Source organism: Trichomycterus rosablanca, chromosome 9 (genome assembly GCF_030014385.1).
Source record: "Trichomycterus rosablanca isolate fTriRos1 chromosome 9, fTriRos1.hap1, whole genome shotgun sequence".
NCBI classification, from domain to species: Eukaryota; Metazoa; Chordata; class Actinopteri; order Siluriformes; family Trichomycteridae; genus Trichomycterus; species Trichomycterus rosablanca.
The window spans coordinates 28,856,974-28,874,495 of record NC_085996.1 but is presented as its reverse complement, the minus strand read 5'-3'; the positions used below and the strand labels follow the sequence as shown (position 1 = coordinate 28,874,495).

Here is a 17,522-nt window from a genome sequence, read left to right as displayed (position 1 = left end):
ACAACCCATCAAACCTTATAGATGATTTTGTCAAATGTCTAATTGCAACATCATTGCCTGACTTCAGTAATTCTCTTTAAATATAATAAAATCCTTACAATCATCACAGGTCTGGATGCTGTTATGGCACCAAAAGTCTGCTTACCTTTGCCAACAGTTTAGTAGTCAATAAAGCGAAAGAAAACTGTTGCTTGGAAATCTGGAATAATTTACAGCTTGTAGAGTAAATTGCTTTGGGAATGGTTAAATACAAAGCCTGGAGTTAAACGAGAGTTTCCAGTTGTATTAAAATCCACTGTTATTTTGGGGAATAAGAGAGACGGGGATGTTCTGGGGGCTGTGTCTTTTAGCACCCCTGACATTTACAAGACTAACAGAAAATGTCAGTGAATGCCAGATGTTACCTCAGGTTATGATGTAGCTCTTGAAAGGCATGAGCTATTGATCCTTAATTTCTCTCCTTTTCCCTTGTTCATTTCACCCTCCCTGCTCTTACAGTCTTCTCCTACAATCTCCCTATCCTCTTTCTCACCGCTCTCATCCTGTCTTTGTAAAAACAGTTATCCATGCATGCACGCCTGCTGTCTGAGAGGGACCGCATGCTTGTAGAGCCTCATTTTTCTGCTTCTGCACAGCAGCCAGTGGCAAATATCTACAGAGAGCCTGAACATGTATGGATGGCAGCACCTTAGCCAGCAATGTAGTAAAATGCAGCCAACTTTGTCTGTAGAAAACCCAACTAAGCCAGTTGCACCACTGAGACCTGAACATGGGTGGAATGGTGGGCTAGTGTATTAGAAAGCTTCACTACCTGAGTGTTTCCATTGTCCTTTTCACATAAATTGCCATAACCTTTAAAATAAAAAATAAATTTAAAAGAGAAATTAAATATTAACAATATATGAGTATTTATTCTCCAGGCCACCCAAGAAGGATGGGCCCTGCTGAGTCTGGTTCCTCTCAAGGTTTCTTCCTGTAATTTTCAGGGAGTTTTTCCTTGCCACAGTCGCCCTCGGCTTGCTCAACAGGGTTTTTTTTGTATCTGTTGGTCCTGGATTTTGTAAAGTTGCTTTGAGACAATGTCTATTGTAAAAAGCGCTATATAAATAAAGTTGACTTGACTTGACTTATTTATAATTATTTGGTTGTGCCACCTTTTAAAGCTGATATAGGCAGTAGTGATGTTCACTGGATTAGGGGTTTTGAACCTGTAGGGGCGCGGCATTACGAGATTTTTTTTATTTATTTTCCACCCACAGGAGACACATTTGATTAGTCTTGCTGACCACGCACACACGCACATTTAATGTTATCCAGTTCAGTCTGAAAAAAACCTTATTGATATAAGTGATTCAGGAATCGATTCATATAAAGCAAAGCGTAAGTTTCTTTTCTCAGTCATCTCTCCGTTTTTACTCGCTTACCTTAAAAAGGCTCAGGATTAATTAAACTGGCTATTACCACAGAGCAGTAGCCGAGTCAGACTCGTTCTGCCTGTGGAGCTAAAAGTTTTCTGTCAGTCAAAGCAGAGAATCCTGAACTAACGCACTTAGTAATTGATGTACTTTTGCCTCTGCTTGGCTCTGTGAAGTAACGTTTTCTGCTCTCATCTACATCAAAAGCAAGAACCGCTTATGATTTACGAAAGTGAACCACAAATTTCTATAATGTGTTCATAGAATAGGCTCAGATGGGATCGGTCTGTATTATCTTTTTGAAGTAATATTTTCAATCAGCAAAATTGCATTGTATGTATGATGTGCACAACGTTAATTATGTTATTTTAGCTTGTCAAGAGCTTTCACAATGGTTTCTGTGCGATGGTTGACGAAGGTGGGGGGGTTGAGGCGCAAGTCCGAGTGGGAGGTGGGGGGTGCAAGTTCGCGGTTGGCACACGAAGGGGGGCGCATGTCCAAAAAGGTTGAAAACCCCTGCACTGGATTGATATCGACACAATTAATGTAGATTTTTTTGTGTATTGCTCTGGAGTCCAGGTTTTGTTTAGCCTACCACAGGTTGTAATAGCAAAATTGGCCTTGAATTCAAAATGCTTTTTTTGTATAGAAGTGCTTATAAAAAGTTTAGCTTTGGATCAGCTTTTCCACAGCACAAAACAGCTTCTTATGAACAAGTGCCTCAGAGCAGATGGTACATTTATGACTATGAGTGAAGTGAGACTGTTGCTGGCTGTTATTAGCCTCTGCGGCAATGCTACTACGTAAAAAATCACGTTTGCCTGATTTAAGCATTAATGAAACCAGTACACAACCACGGGTGATTTTGTGCCAGAAGTATCAAAAACATAAAGTCTACAGGCAGTGTACACTTCAGTACGTTATTCTGTCTTGTATGGGCATTCAGCTATGCCTACTATATACACCGATCAGCCATAACATTAAAACCACCTCCTTGTTTCTACACTCACTGTCTATTTTATCAGCTCCACTTACCAAATAGGAGCACTTTGTAGTTCTACAATTACTGACTGTAGTCCATCTATTTCTCTACATTCTTTTTAGCCTTCTTTCACCCTGTTCTTTAATGGTCAGGACCCCACAGGTCCACCACAGAGCAGGTATTATTTAGATGGAGGATCATTCTTAGCACTGCAGTGACAATGACGTGGTTGTGTTGTGCTGGTATGAGTGGTTCAGACACAGCAGCGCTGCTGGAGTTTTTAAATACCGTGTCCACTCACTGTCCGCTCAATTAGACACTCCTACCTGGTTGGTCCACCTTGTAAATGTAAAGTCAGAGATGATCGCTCATCTATTGCTGCTGTTTGAGTTGGTCATCTTCTAGACCTTCATCGGTGGTCACAGGGCACTGCCCACGGGGCGCTGTTGGCTGGATATATTTTTGGTTGGTGGACTATTCTCAGTCGGCAGTGACAGTGAGGTGTTTAAAAACTCCATCGGTGCTGCTGTGTCTTATCCACTCATACCAGCACAACACACACTAACACACCACCACCATGTCAGTGTCACTGCAGTGCTGAGAATGATCCACCACCTAAATAATACCTACTCTGTGGTGGTCCTGACCATTGAAGAACAGCATGAAAGGGGGCTAACAAAGCATGCAGAGAAACAGATGGACTACAGTCAGTAATTGTAGAAGTGCTTCTATATGGAGGTGGTTTTAATGTTATGGCTTTTATCAGTCATCAGTGTACACTATATGACTAAAAGTATTTGGACATCTGATCATGAGCTTGTTGGCCATCTCGTTTTAAAAACAGATTAGAAGCGGTGCCCATATAGTGTAGATTATTTATAAGTATACAATTACTAAACTGTAGCCAATTTGTTGCTCTGTGCACTTTGTTACAATCATTACCCCATCAGCTGACACTCAGCAAATCATCATGTTTAAACCTAGTGAGCTCTCTACATTTACGTCATTATACACGCTCCTGAGAAAAAGGCTGTCTAAATACTTAGATAGCTTAAAAGGCTGCCTAATGAGGTGCCTTTTAAGTGATAATCTGACTAAATAACAAGGGAGCATCCAATGCGTAGCAGTGAAAGCAATCCCAGCATTTAGTGCGATACAAAAAAATGATAAATATGGCGAATGCAGAGCATTTGAGTTTTTTTCAAATGTAAATAAATTCTCTTTGTTTTTTATTTGTATAAATGTGTACCAGTGTAATTTATTTGGGCTTGTCAGTTTACCATTTTTGGTACATGGAGGGAAATGTTAGCTGGAATGCTAGCAGGTTGTGTCCTGAGGCTAACTGTACTTTAGCGTAGTAAGCGAAAACTGCAGTGTGTCTAAATAATTTGCCTTATAAGTTTGATGTCTAATAAGAATCCTCTCTACTGAGGCAGCTCACCAGGTTTTCAGACAGACCCTATACACCGATCAGCCATAACATTAAAACCACCTCCTTGTTTCTACACTCACTGTCCATTTTATCAGCTCCACTTTCCATATAGTAGCATCTTGTAGTTCTACAATTACTGACTGTTGTCCATCTGTTTCTCTACATACTTTTTTAGCCTGCTTTAGACCCTGTTCTTCAATGGTCAGGACCCCCACAGGACCACCACAGAGCAGGTATTATTTGGGTGGTGGATCATTCTCAGCACTGCAGTGACACTGACTTGGTGGTGGTGTGTTAGTGTGTGTTGTGCTGGTATGAGTGGATCAGACACAGCAGTGCTGATGGAGTTTTTAAACACCTCACTGTCACTGCTGGACTGAGAATAGTCCACCAACCAAAAATATCCAGCCAACAGCGCCCCGTAGGCAGCGTCCTGTGACCACTGATGAAGGTCTAGAAGATGACCAACTCAAACAGCAGCAATAGATGAGTGATCGTCCCTGACTTTACACCTACAAGGTGGACCAACTAGGTAGGCACTAATAGAGTGGACAGTGAGTGGACACGGTATTAAAAAAAACTCCAGCAACACTGCTGTGTCTGATCCACTCATACCAGCACAACACACACTAACACACCACCACCATGTCAGTGTCACTGCAGTGCATTGAAGAACAGCGTGAAAGCAGGTTAAAAAGTATGTAGAGAAACAGACGGACTACAGTCAGTAATTGTAGAACTACAAAGTGCTTCTACATGGTAAGTGGAGCTGATAAAATGGACAGTGAGTGTAGAAACAAGGAGGTGGTTTTAATGTTATGGCTGATCAGTGTATATACTTTGTTCCTGCACAAATTCATCTTCCCCAAACTGTTTTCTCAATGTTGGAAGCATATAATGTATTTTATGAAATTAATTGTGTACACCTGTTACCAGTGTGTGTCTGATACACCTGAATTCAATAATTAGAAAGGGTGTTCACATACTTTTGGCCTGATTGTGCAGTTCTGTTGTGAGGCTATGTGTATTTAGGCATCCTTAATCAAAGCCATTTAATCTGAAGGGAAAATTCTGCACTGCCACTAAACAGTGAATAATTAAAAGGTGGCATCATATCATCATGCACTGGACTGCACCCTGTTATTAAAGAAATAGGCATAGAAATTGGCCTGTTGTAAACATTATATTAAAGGTTTGTTGCTATTTTCTTTTTAAAGCACTAAGATATCCATGACGTGTATGTAATACCAAAATTATAATTAGATATTTGATTAAACTGCGGGTCTTGGTGATGTTTGCTTCATTGTAAAACATCCTGAATGATGATCAAAGTCTTGATAATCTCCAGAGAAACCAGATTTGCCCTTGCTTGATCTTCTACGAAGCAGATTCAACAAAGTGAAACGAGCCCTCTAGTGGTGGTACAGCTACACCGCAGTTTATTATACATTTACATTTTCAGCATTTAGCAGATGCTCTTATCCAGAGTGACTTACAGAAGTGCTTCCATAGTAAACATTACCTTAGTCTAGTTCAAGTAGACAACAATTCAAGAACACACATCTTTTGAAACCCTGATAGAACCAAAGTTTTTTTTTTTTTTTGCAGGAAATGAATGAGAGTGTTAGTAAGTAAGTACAAGTCAGCTTAGGTGCTCAGTAAAGAGGTGACGAAGGTTTTTAATCGTCTTTTGAAGACAGCGAGAGACTCAGATGTTCAGACAGACAGAGGAAGTTCGTTCCGCCACTTGGGTGCAAGTACAGAGAAAAGCCTTGATGCATGTCTTCTTCAAGTCCTGGATGGAGGATCAAGTCGAGCGAGACTAGTGGCTCGGAGGTTGCGTGGTACAGAGCAGGCTTTGATTGAAGGTAGCTTGGGGCTGGTCCATTTTTGGCTTTGTAGGCAAGCATCAGTGTTTTAAACTGAATGCGTGCAGCTACAGGAAGCCAAGCGAAGAGAACGCAGCAGTGGGGTGATGTGACAGTGTTTAGGTTGGTTCAAAACCAGGTGAGCAGCTGCATTTTGAATGAGTTGTAAGGGTTTATTAGTGGACATAGGAGCACCTGCCAAGAGGGAGTTGCAGTAGTCCAGCCGAGAGATTACAAGTGACTGCACAAGAATCTGAGTAGCTTCCATGGAGAGAAATGGGCGAATCTTCCTGATGTTGTAGAGGAGGAACCGGCACACTCTCGTCATGCTGGCTACATGAGAAGAGAAGGTCAGTTGGTTATCCAGGATGACACCAAGGCTCCTTACATTATCAGACGGTCTGATTTGGGAGTCATCAAGAGAGATGACTAGGTCCTGGGTTAGAGATTGATCTCCAGGAATAAGTAACAGCTAGCACTTACTGGGATTGAGTTTTAGATGGTGAGCTGACATCCATTGTGAGATGTCGCGCAGACATGCTGAGATGCGAGCTGAGACTTTTGTGTTTGAAGGAGGAAATGACTGAATGAGTATCATCTGCATAGGAGTGGTAAGAGAAACCATGGGAGGCTATGACCTTACCCAGAGAGCGGGTGTAAATAGAGAATAGAAGTGGGCCAAGTACAAATCCCTGAAGAACACCAGTTGAGAGAGTGCATGGAGGGGATATAAATGGGTGGTTATAGCTGCTCACCAATTTTTACATAAATACATTTTTATTTAATAAGAATTCAAAGTAATTTAGCTGACATGTAAACTATATTTTTATTTTAATATGTATTTAGGGACCTGGGTTCAATTCTCAGGTGGAGCAATCAGGGTCCTTTCTGTGTGAAGTTTGCATGTTCTCCCTGTGGTTGTGTGAGTTTCCTCCTTCTACTCCAGTTTCCTGTCATGCAGTCAGGTTAACTGTTAAAGGTTAATGTTAGCACTGGTGGGTAAGAGTATTTTAAAAGTGCCCTGTAGATGAAATTGTATAAAACCTTATATAAGCAAGCAAAATTGATGCTGTATTGAACCATTAAAACCTAGTCCTTTCCAAAGAATGCTGCTTACCTCACTTGCTTATCTCTCTTTGACCTACATGGGCACAAATTCCCACAGACATATTCCAAACTCTTGTGGAAAGTCTTCTCAAAAAAGTGAAGCTTGTTATAGCTGCAAAGTGGGGGTTAACACCATATTATTGCCTATGGCTTTGGAATGAGGTGACCTTTTCTTGTCCACATACTTTTGGGTATATAGTGAATGTTTACATATGTGTTGTAGGACAGCGGTCTCCAACCTTTTTTGCCCTACGGCAAATGTAAGATATAATTTCACAGACCGGTGGGGGCGGGAGGATTTAAAATAGAATAACTATAGAATGGAAAATCAGTGAGATCTCTGAGCAATGAGACGCTGCTCCCACCTAGTGGTGATTGGAGACAATAACACCAGAAAAGTTTTGGAAATTTAATTGCTCTTGTAGCAATCTCTTATTATTTATTCTTTCTGTGCGGCCCGGTAATAAATGACCCATGGACCAGTACCGGTCCGCAGCCCGGTGGTTTGGGACCACTGTTGTAGGAGATTTATAAGGTTTCCTTTTATTTCTTTTTACTTTTGTGTGATTTTCTTTGTCTTTTTTAATCCTATGCTTTTAATCCTTTTCCTTTTTCTGCAGGTATATCCGGACCATGTATCTCGGCATACAGAGCCGCCGGCAAAAGGAAAATCAACGACGTTTCTATTGGGCCATGATGTACGAGTATGCTGATGTAAACATGCTTCGACTCCTGGAGACCTTTCTGGAAAGCGCCCCACAGTTAGTGCTCCAGCTCTGCATAATGATCCAGAAGAACCGCGCTGAGACACTGCAGTGTAAGGAGTGCCCCAAGGCTCTGTACTAGGACAGCTGACGTTTCTGCATCGTGTTGCTTTTATGCTGCTCCTGTATTTTGAAAACGTAAATGTCACAGTGCCTTAATTTGTTTGACTAGTCAAATTGTTAAGCGATGACAAATTACAGTGGAATATTACAGAGAATCTATAAATATTTAGACTTTGGATTCAATGTGTAATGTTATTTTTGCAACACACACTGCTATTGTACATTGAGGTTTCAGGAGCATACTGAATTCAGTTTATAATAGTAAAAAAGTAAGTTTTATTATTAGAAATGTGCCGGAAATGCAGTTTTTTATTTTCAATATCATTATTTCAGAATGTACAAGAATATAATTAATGGGACTTACAGTGACTCCCTAAAAATATACACTATATTGCCAAAAGTATTCACTCACCCATCCAAATCATTGAATTCTGGTGTTCCAATCACTTCCATGGCCACAGGTGTATAAAACCAAGCACCTAGGCATGCAGACTTGCTCTCAGGAGCTCAGTGAATTCCAGCGTGGTACCTTACATAAGTGGTACCAAGCGCAATGCAAAGTGTCGGATGCAGTGGTGTAAAGCACGTCACCACTGGACTCAGGAGCAGTGGAGATGTGTTCTCTGGAGTGATGAATCACGCTTCTCCGTCTGGCAATCTGATGGACGAGGGGATCATGGTGTGGGGTTGTTTTTCAGGAGTTGGGCTCGGCCCCTCAGTTCCAGTGAAAGGAACTCTTAATGCTTCAGCATACCAAGAGATTTTGGACGATTTCATCCTCCCAACTTTGTGGGAACAGTTTGGGGATGGCCCCTTCCTGTTTCAACATGACTGCGCACCAATGCACAAAGCAAGGTCCATAAAGACATGGATGAGCGAGTTTGGTGTGGAAGAACTTGACAGACCTCAACCCGATAGAACACCTTTGGGATGAGTTAGAACGGAGACTGTTAGCCAGGACTTCTTGTCCAACATCAGTGTCTAACCTCACGAATGTGCTTCTGGAAGAATGGTCAAAAATTCCCATAAACACACTCCTAAACCTTGTGGAAAGCCTTCCCAGAAGAGTTGAAGCTGTTATAGCTGCAAAGGGTGGGCCGACATCATAATAAACCCTATGGATTAAGAATGGGATGTCACTCAAATTCATATGTGCGTGAAGGCAGACGAGCGAATACTTTTGGCAATATAGTGTATGTTCTATATTGCTTTATTAATTTGTAAAGCAAAGATGCGTATTATTTAATGCTGTAGTTAACAAAGAGAGGCACAGTCAGTTTTTACTCTTTTTCTATTTCTATTCCTACCTCTCTGCAGGCATATCCGCTGTTGCCTCCCTCTTGTCTCTTTCCTGGGTGCTGGCGTCCTACCATAAGCTACTCCGCGACTCTCGCGATGACAAAAAGAGCATGAGCTACCGGGGAGCACTGGTGCATCTTCTCTGGCGCTTCTTCACTATTTCCTCACGGGCGCTGTCTTTCGCCCTCTTTGCCTCGGTTTTCCACCTCTACTTTGGTATTTTCGTGGTGCTGCACTGGTGTGCCATGGCCTTCTGGGTGATTCATGGTGGCACTGATTTTTGCATGTCCAAGTGGGAGGAGGTGCTCTTCAACATGCTGGTTGGCGTAGTCTATGTCTTCTGTTGGTTCAACGTAAAGGGGGGCAGGACACGATATAGAATGGTGGCTTATTACTCACTGGTGTTGGTGGAGAACACCATCCTGACTGCCCTGTGGTACGCCTATAGGGACCCGATCACTACCGATTCATACGCCGCATCTGTGCTCTGTGGAGTCTTCCTGTGCTTTGCATCAGGAGTGGCCTGCATGGTCCTCTACTATGGTGTTTTGCATCCAATGGGCCCCAGGTTGAGGGTCCTGGCCAGTTCCTGCTGTGCTGAGCTCCTCTGGGGTCTCCCTTTGCCCCCAGAGGCTGAGCCCATGGCCACAACTCCAGGGCCTCGGGGCTCTCAGGCAACCCCAACTCGGGGTGTGGTATCTGGAGAATACGAAGAAGCTGAGGAGGCTGCCACAGACACCTGCCTGCCCGTGTTCCAGGTGAGATCTACGCAAGCGACTGATGCAGTAGGCAGGCCTATTCTGCCTGAAGGGCCCCTGATTAAGATTGACATGCCCAGAAAGCGCTACCCAGCCTGGGATGCGCACTTTGTGGACCGACGTTTGCGGCGGACCATAAATATCCTCCAATACATCACTCCCAATGCAGTGGGCATCAGGTACAGGGATGGACCTCTCCTCTATGAGCTCCTTCAGTACGAGTCCTCCCTATAAAGGCTTTATCTGCCTTTCCTTTCTCTCTGTTTCTCTATACTCGTTTTCACTCACATACACTCAGTTTCTGCTTCACATCTTTCCATTTGGTGCTTATATTCCTCTGTTTTGGCAGAATATTAAAGTATATTAAAGGTCTAAGAGTCCAAACAGAGGATATTTCATATTAACCATAATACAGTATTAAAAAAAGATGGACAACTATGTCAAAAATACAGCAGTCCTTAAACTGGGCCCTTGTTTTCATGAGAGAACGCTACTGATGTGAATGCCCAATAGTTTGTGTGTCCCTGTTAACTCTTGAGATTTACATAATCTCATGGGAATGATGGAGGACCATAGTTATTATTTTTTGCTAAAAGTGTTTATAATATATAATAAATATATAACGTAAAAGACTGAAAAGTAAAAAAAAAAGACTATGTAGATAAGCACATTTGTTTGCAAAACAAAAGCACACATCCAACCAGCATATTTTACATTTGTCTGACCAAGGTTTTTAGTAGCACTAAACTAACGGTTGCTTAAGTTACTTACAGATACAATTTTGAATTTTACACAATTTAATTTGAATTTTTTTGGTTAGTGTTGCAAATTGGCTTAGAAAATGACCAAATTTCTGCAAAATGTTTTTTGAATCTTTTAAATATAAAAAAAAAAGTATGATGTATTTGTTAAACAGTAGATTGTGAAATTACTCAGACCCCTGACATTTTGCACACATAATTTATTGTGGATTTAATTCTAAATGGATGGAATTTCCATTTCACCCACCAGTCTACACCTTCTCACCCATAATGAAACCTGAAGTGAAAACATGTTGTATTAAACTAAACTAAACATATATGAGTTATTGAAAAATTCAAGAATCAAAAATTGACATTTTGTATTCAGACCCTTTATTCTATGCTTTGTGATCAGCAATTTTACTATCTGCAAGTCTATAAGTACATCTCTTCAAGCTTGGCACTCCTGGATTTAGGCAGCTTATCCCATTCTTCAGGACAAATCATCTCAATCTTTCTTAGACTGGATGACAACCATCCATAAACTAACATTTTAGATCTCTCCACAGATGTTCAGTGGGGGTTTGAGTCAAAGCCTTCGGAGACCTGCCATTAAGCCCGTCTAGTATTGTTTTGGCTGTATTCTTCATGTTATGCCATGTTCGCCCCAGTCTGTGTGTTCTAAAGAAGGTTTTCTTTCTTTATTTGACTGCATTCTTGCCAGTCTTCCTGTCCCTGCCTCTGAGAAGCCTTTCAAAGCATAACGTTGCCACTACCATGTTTCACTGTGGAAACGGTAACCAGGTGATCTGCAATCTACTGTTTGTTGCCCAAAGAGTTCTGTTTTTGTCTTAAAATATGTCATTTACTCAACAGTTGCTTCAATCCTTCCACTTTACCATAAAGGACTGGTTCATGGATAGGTGCACAGATGTTTGTCTGTCCAACAGGTTTTCCTATCTGTGCACAAGACATTTAAAGCTTTTACAGCATTGAGTTCTTACCTCTCTGATCAAGGCCCCTCTTAACCAGAACTTCCAACTCTTTGAAGGTTTGTAGTAAGCTTTGGTTTATTTCAGATTTGTTGAAGCCACTGTGGTCATGGTCATATTGTTTAATATCTTTGCCCTGATCATGTCTTACCACAATTGCAGAGATCCAAAAACAGTTCCTTGTACTTGGCTTGGATGTTTGCCTTTCCAATCTATGTCTGGCCAATTCACATTGCAACAGATGTACTTTACTTAAGTTCTAGACACAGTTCATGAATAATTAAAGCAAACAGAATAACCAAAATCTGGAGTGCCACAGTGAAGGGTCTATTTTTGAAATAAGAGATTATTATATTATTATCACACAAGATATAATTAATTACAAAACATTACTTCATCATTATGGGTGAGGAAGTGTAGGTTCATGGGTAAACAATAGCAATTATATTTATTTAAAGTCCAATCCACAGCACAATGAAATATTCAAAAAAAGTATTTTACAGTACGTCATTTACACATTAGTATTTTAATGTATAACACCACACCCAAAAAGAAGAGTGGCATGTTAAAGGTATTTGTCAGTAACTAGATGAGAGAGATCATATACTGTACATTAGGCATATTTAAAGATGCTTGGTCCATGTATGACGACTGTTAACACTGGTGATTCTTGATTACCTTTAAAGGCACATTACCTGTCGCATATATCAAATCTTCAGATCATTGTTAATACATATTTTTTTATTTTAAAGTACTTTAGTTGTAAGTAAACAATATTATCCTTAAGAGCGCTTGAAATTGCAGATGATGGTAAAAATTATTAAATATGTACACTGATCAGCCATAACATTAAAACCACCTTGTTTCTACACTCACTGTCCATTTTATCAGCTCCATTTACCATACAGAAGCACTTTGTAGTTTTACAATTATTGACTGTAGTCCATCTGTTTCTCTACACACTTTTTTAGCCTGCTTTCACCCTGTTCTTCAATGGTCAGGACCACCACAGAACAGGCATTATTTAGGTGGTCGATTATTCTCAGCACTGCAGTTACAATAACATGGTGGTGGTGTGTTAGTGTGTGTTGTTTTGGTACGAGTGGATCAGACACAGCAGCCCTGCTGGAGTTTTTAAATACCGTGTCCACTCACTGTCCACTCTATTAGACACTCCTACCTGGTTGGTCCAACTAGTAGATGTAAAGTCAGAGGTAATTGCTCATCTATTGCTGCTGTTTGAGTTGGTCATCTTCTAGACCTTCATCAGTGGTCACAGGACGCTGCCCACGGGGCGCTGTTGGCTGAATTTTTTTGGTTGGTGGACTATTCTCAGTCCAGCAGTGACCGTGATGTGTTTAAAAACTCCATCAGTGCTGCTGTGTCTTATCCACTCATACCAGCACAACACACACTAACACACCACCACCATGTCAGTGTCACTGCAGTGCTAAGAGTGACCCACCACCCAAATCATACCTGCTCGGTAGTGGTCCTGGAAGAGTCCTGACCATTGAAGAACAGCATGAAAGGGGGCTTACAAAGCATGTAGAGAAACAGATGGACTACAGTAATGCTACTATATGGAAAGTGGAGCTGATAAAATGGACAGTGAGTGTAGAAACAAGGAGGTGGTTTTAACGTTGTGGCTGATCAGTGTATATGGCCTATTATAAATATAAATATACCTAAAGACAAGAAATGTTGCCTACATATACATAAATAAATATAAATTCAGCTTTTTTATTATAGCTGTATGAGATGATTTTATGTAAAATGGTGACATATAGGGTTGCAGCACTTTTCAATGACTAAACAAATACATCCCCAGTGGGTAATAAACACTGCCATAGGCATTTACTTAAAAAAAGCCTTAATGTATTCATAAGAACTGCCTTTATATTTTAGTATTTTAGTCTTTCGAGGTCTGAGTTTGCCTAAGTGTTTACCTTTGCCCTCTTTTACACAAATGTATTTTCTTTGTTAATGATAGCAAAACACAATTACATGCATTGCCTACATGCTGTAGCTACACACTTATTTTTTTATATGTAAACATGTAAATCCCAAAGATTGAAATGATCAGGGTTTAAATTACCAATAGACAGAATTCTAAAAAGAAAATCTACCAGTGCAATTCTTGCAGAATTTAAAGCTTAATTATTCTGTAATAATCCTCCATCATTCCCTGTTTGCGTGAAAATCCAGCTCAATTTGGCTTTGTTAAAAAAAAGGCTACAAGTTGAGCAACATTTGTTAATTAAGCATTTCATTAGATGGTATTAGACATGAATTGTATTAAATACCAAAAAAAGGATTCATTTGGCATGAAGTAGCCTGATATCTATGATAAAGAACACATGCCAAGGAAAGAATTAGTAACTGGTTACACAGAGCACTGCGCCTCCTTTAACAAAATCACACATATACATGGAATGTAGTGTGTAACAAGTGTTATTTAGTTTTTCATTCATTTTTGACATCATGTGTATAAGTTCTTTATTTTTATTTGTTGTATGATCAGTCTCAGCTACATTAACAGGACATATTCCACCATAGGATTCCACCAATCAGACTTCAGATGGTTATTGGGGTGATGGGGTTTTGCCAAGGATGAAAAATATCCTGTGAATATGTGAACAGATCTTCCTTCTTAGGGTCTGTTGTCTAACAGTTGGGCTTCATTCTTGGTTGCTGCTCTGACCCGTACACCCTTCTCATGTGGCCAGTAATTCTGAATTCTGAACTGGCCAGCAGGACTGAAAGTTACAAGGGATTTAAAACAATTCATACTTTATCATGTTCAGCCTACCAGTCTAGCTATTGACCAGATCCAGTAGCATTTGTGTGACTTACAGATGCAAGAAAAAGTTTATGAACTCCTTGAATTATCTGATTTTCTGCTTGAATTTCTAATAAAATTCGTCTGATCTTCATCCTTTGTATAACAGTGCAAAATTAAAACATATATGAGATGTCAGAATGGAGTACATACTGCTCAGAGGCTGGTGTGTTTATCATAAACAACTGGCACATCTGCGTCACTAGTGATAAGTCCAAGAGAAATTTCAGGAACACAGTAGAAAAAAACTGTTTGCAGGTGGCTTAAAAAAGAATAAAATAAGAACAAGAAGAAGCACAATAGTTCTGTAGTTTGCAGCACTTATTAGAGCTGATGGTGCCACATAGGCATATGGAGGAGTTTCTGTAAATCTGTAGTAGAAAATACCCCTGCAGGTTAAACCACCCCATGAGCGCTTTACTAGCTAAATAAAGAAAATGCCAAATAAATCTTAGGAATCTTTCTGTTTATACTTATTAATAAATAAAGGATTAAATAAAGCAATATTTTTTTTGGCCTGGAAGATCCTATTAAGGGGCACGGTGGCTCGTTGGGTAGCACTGTCACCTCAAAGCAAGAAGGTCCTGGGTTCGATCCCCAGGCGGGGTGGTCCGGGTCCTTTCTGTGCGAAGTTTGCATGTTCTCCCCGTGTCTGCGTGGGTTTCCTCCGGGAGCTCCGGTTTCCTCCCACAGTCCAAAAACATGCAGTCAGGTTAATTGGAGACACTGAATTGCCCTATAGGTGAATGGGTATGTGCACAAATGCACAATTTTGTCTGTGTTTTCCCCTGGCAAGGCTCGTCCACAATACACTTATTTAATCTCATATCATTAACTGAATCAAATGAAATTTGGAGAATTCGCTAGCCTTTTGTTCATTTTCGTCTATTATCATGACCTAAACGAAGATCAGACCACGCTGTGAGAATTTAAGGCAGGAATTCAAGTAATTCTGAAGTTTTCACAAACTTTTCTCAGCTTATCTAGGTGCTTGGCACATCGATGCACTGTTGTTTGCTGGGACATCCCTTAATTAATAATAGTGTAAATAGAATGATAAAATGGGTGTCATGTTTTGGATGAGTTGGCTGCCTGGCACCCTCTGCTGTTTTCACACTTCATGTTTAGACTCCATTATGACAGTATTAACACTCCATGGGGAGAATGATGCACATTAAAGCAGGTGCGAATACACTGTGATTTCTCTCTTTTCTCCACACGCTCATCACTTTATCTGAGGGGGTTTCACACACAAATAATAAATAAGTTAGTTTGTATTGTATACTGCCTTATGTGTTAATGTATCACAGATCTACAGCTGTATAATTAATAGACAGTAAAATTCTTTACCACATACGTATGTACATGGTGCCTTGTTATAATGGGTGCTTTTATCAAGCCATGGCAGCCAGTACAGCAAACAACAATGCCAGTGTCTCTTTTTTCATGTTGCACACTGTACTGTAACTAAATCTAAATCAAAAATCTGAACCACTCAGACAATGGGCTTAATGTACCGACATTCCTTACTTCAAACTACAAGTTTTAAAAAGGCAAGGCAATATTTAACATCCATTCAAGCGTTGGATTACAAGCAGGGGTGTCATGCACATCACTTTTTAAGAGAGTCTCAGCTTCGTGTCTGTATATATTACAATCTAATCTTACTTAGCTAAACCACGATAGATATACATCCAAATCAGATGGGTGTTAATGAATAATTTCATACGTGTGTGCCATAGCAGACATTTATGATACAGTGTTACATATAGTGTTTCACATGCAAGTCAGTCATTAATGTTTTAATTCAATTTTCATAATTTGCTTTTTCCTGTACAGTGTAGCAGTGGGTATGGTTTAACCGGGAAAGACCTGGCACATTGGGCGGTAATCCATCACGAAGCTTCAACCACCCCCTTTCAGACTTTCAGCCAATAATGTCTATGTAAACTTCTGACTGGTTGATAGCATCATTGACATTCAAACTCTCATCAAACCTAGTTTAATAGACCATTGCACCACCTGACTGTAGTTAGTCGTTATTATAGAAATTGGTTTTATTTTGAACTTGATTGGTCAAAATTAGACGTATTAAATGTAGCATTGCAATACTGTATTTAAATATTTACAGAACCACCTTAACTTTATGATTTATCAATAGGATAATATAAGCAATACCTGATCCGGACTGATACCTGATCCTGCAGTTTCTTCAAATTTGCTTTGAACAAATCTTTATTTTAAATTTGTAAAATCAGAAAAATGACTATTTTAAATTAATTCCCAGGCCTGCTATGTGGTACACATGTAAACCAGAGCAAAGTTTAATTTTAGGCCCTGTCTTATTGAGTAATTACTGTCAAAACAGAAAGATTGAAAGGTCTTCAAAGTCCACGTGCCCTGTGTGAATGGACATGACACCTCTGATTGCAAGTTTTTCATAAATTAAACAAAGACACAAAGACATCCTCTATGTAATTAACTTTTGATTAAATTGGTTTTATTAAGAAATTTAAATGTCAGTAATTTAGCAGCGTTCACTTCAGCAGTAGTTGTGAAGACATTTAACAATTTGTTCTATTTCTGTCTATGCCTTCCTCTGTCTTGCAAGATGAATGATCTGTAGTGCCAACAAGTTAATCTTTTCCTGTCTGTTGTTTGTCTTGTGAACAAAATATCTAGCCAAATGGATTTATGCCTGCAAAAATGTGGGTAGAAACAAAATAAATAGGAAAAATATGCTGTATGTAGACAAGGTGCTTATTGGGTTAAATGTGAAAACCTGTTTTAAAGACAGCACTGGGAGCATAACAGCTTGGCTTTTGGTGCTGAATTCATTCACAGACTGCCCTGACATCTTTCTAGCATGTCCATTGTTCGTAAATGTGTCTAATATGTTTGCATGTTAGCTTTCGGAGTTCCTTTAGAGCATTGCCAAGTAGTGGCTCATTGGGCCAGGTTTATTACCAGTCTCTACATTTGTGCCACAAACATCTGAAGTAAACCAGAGCCTAACATTATTTAGACAAAGAATAATACAAATGGTGCATTTCTGTTAATCAACCTGGTGCTTATTTACATATTCTAAAGGTGCTACCACAGAATGTGGACTGCAGGACTCTGCGATGTGGCTCTCAGAGCAAAGCAGCTGTCTGAAGGACCTGCTCCTTTAAGCTCATACTCTTTCAACTCTGGAAGAACAAGCACCTCAACACAGTTTACAGCTGAACTTCAGTCTCTAAAATATGTGGCACTTATTA

At 40.0% G+C, this 17,522-nt stretch overlaps 1 protein-coding gene across 1 annotated transcript in view; it reads left to right on the top strand.

Annotated features, from left to right (window-relative positions):
* xkr6b (XK, Kell blood group complex subunit-related family, member 6b) overlaps positions 1 to 9,922 on the top strand; it is an 80,262-nt gene extending 70,340 nt beyond the window's left edge. Inside the window, exons 2-3 of the mRNA XM_063002193.1 lie at positions 7,425 to 7,621; positions 8,949 to 9,922. Coding sequence (XP_062858263.1) covers positions 7,425 to 7,621; positions 8,949 to 9,922 — 1,171 coding nt within the window. The remainder of the gene's footprint in view (positions 1 to 7,424; positions 7,622 to 8,948) is intronic.
* The last annotated feature ends 7,600 nt before the right edge of the window (positions 9,923 to 17,522 follow it).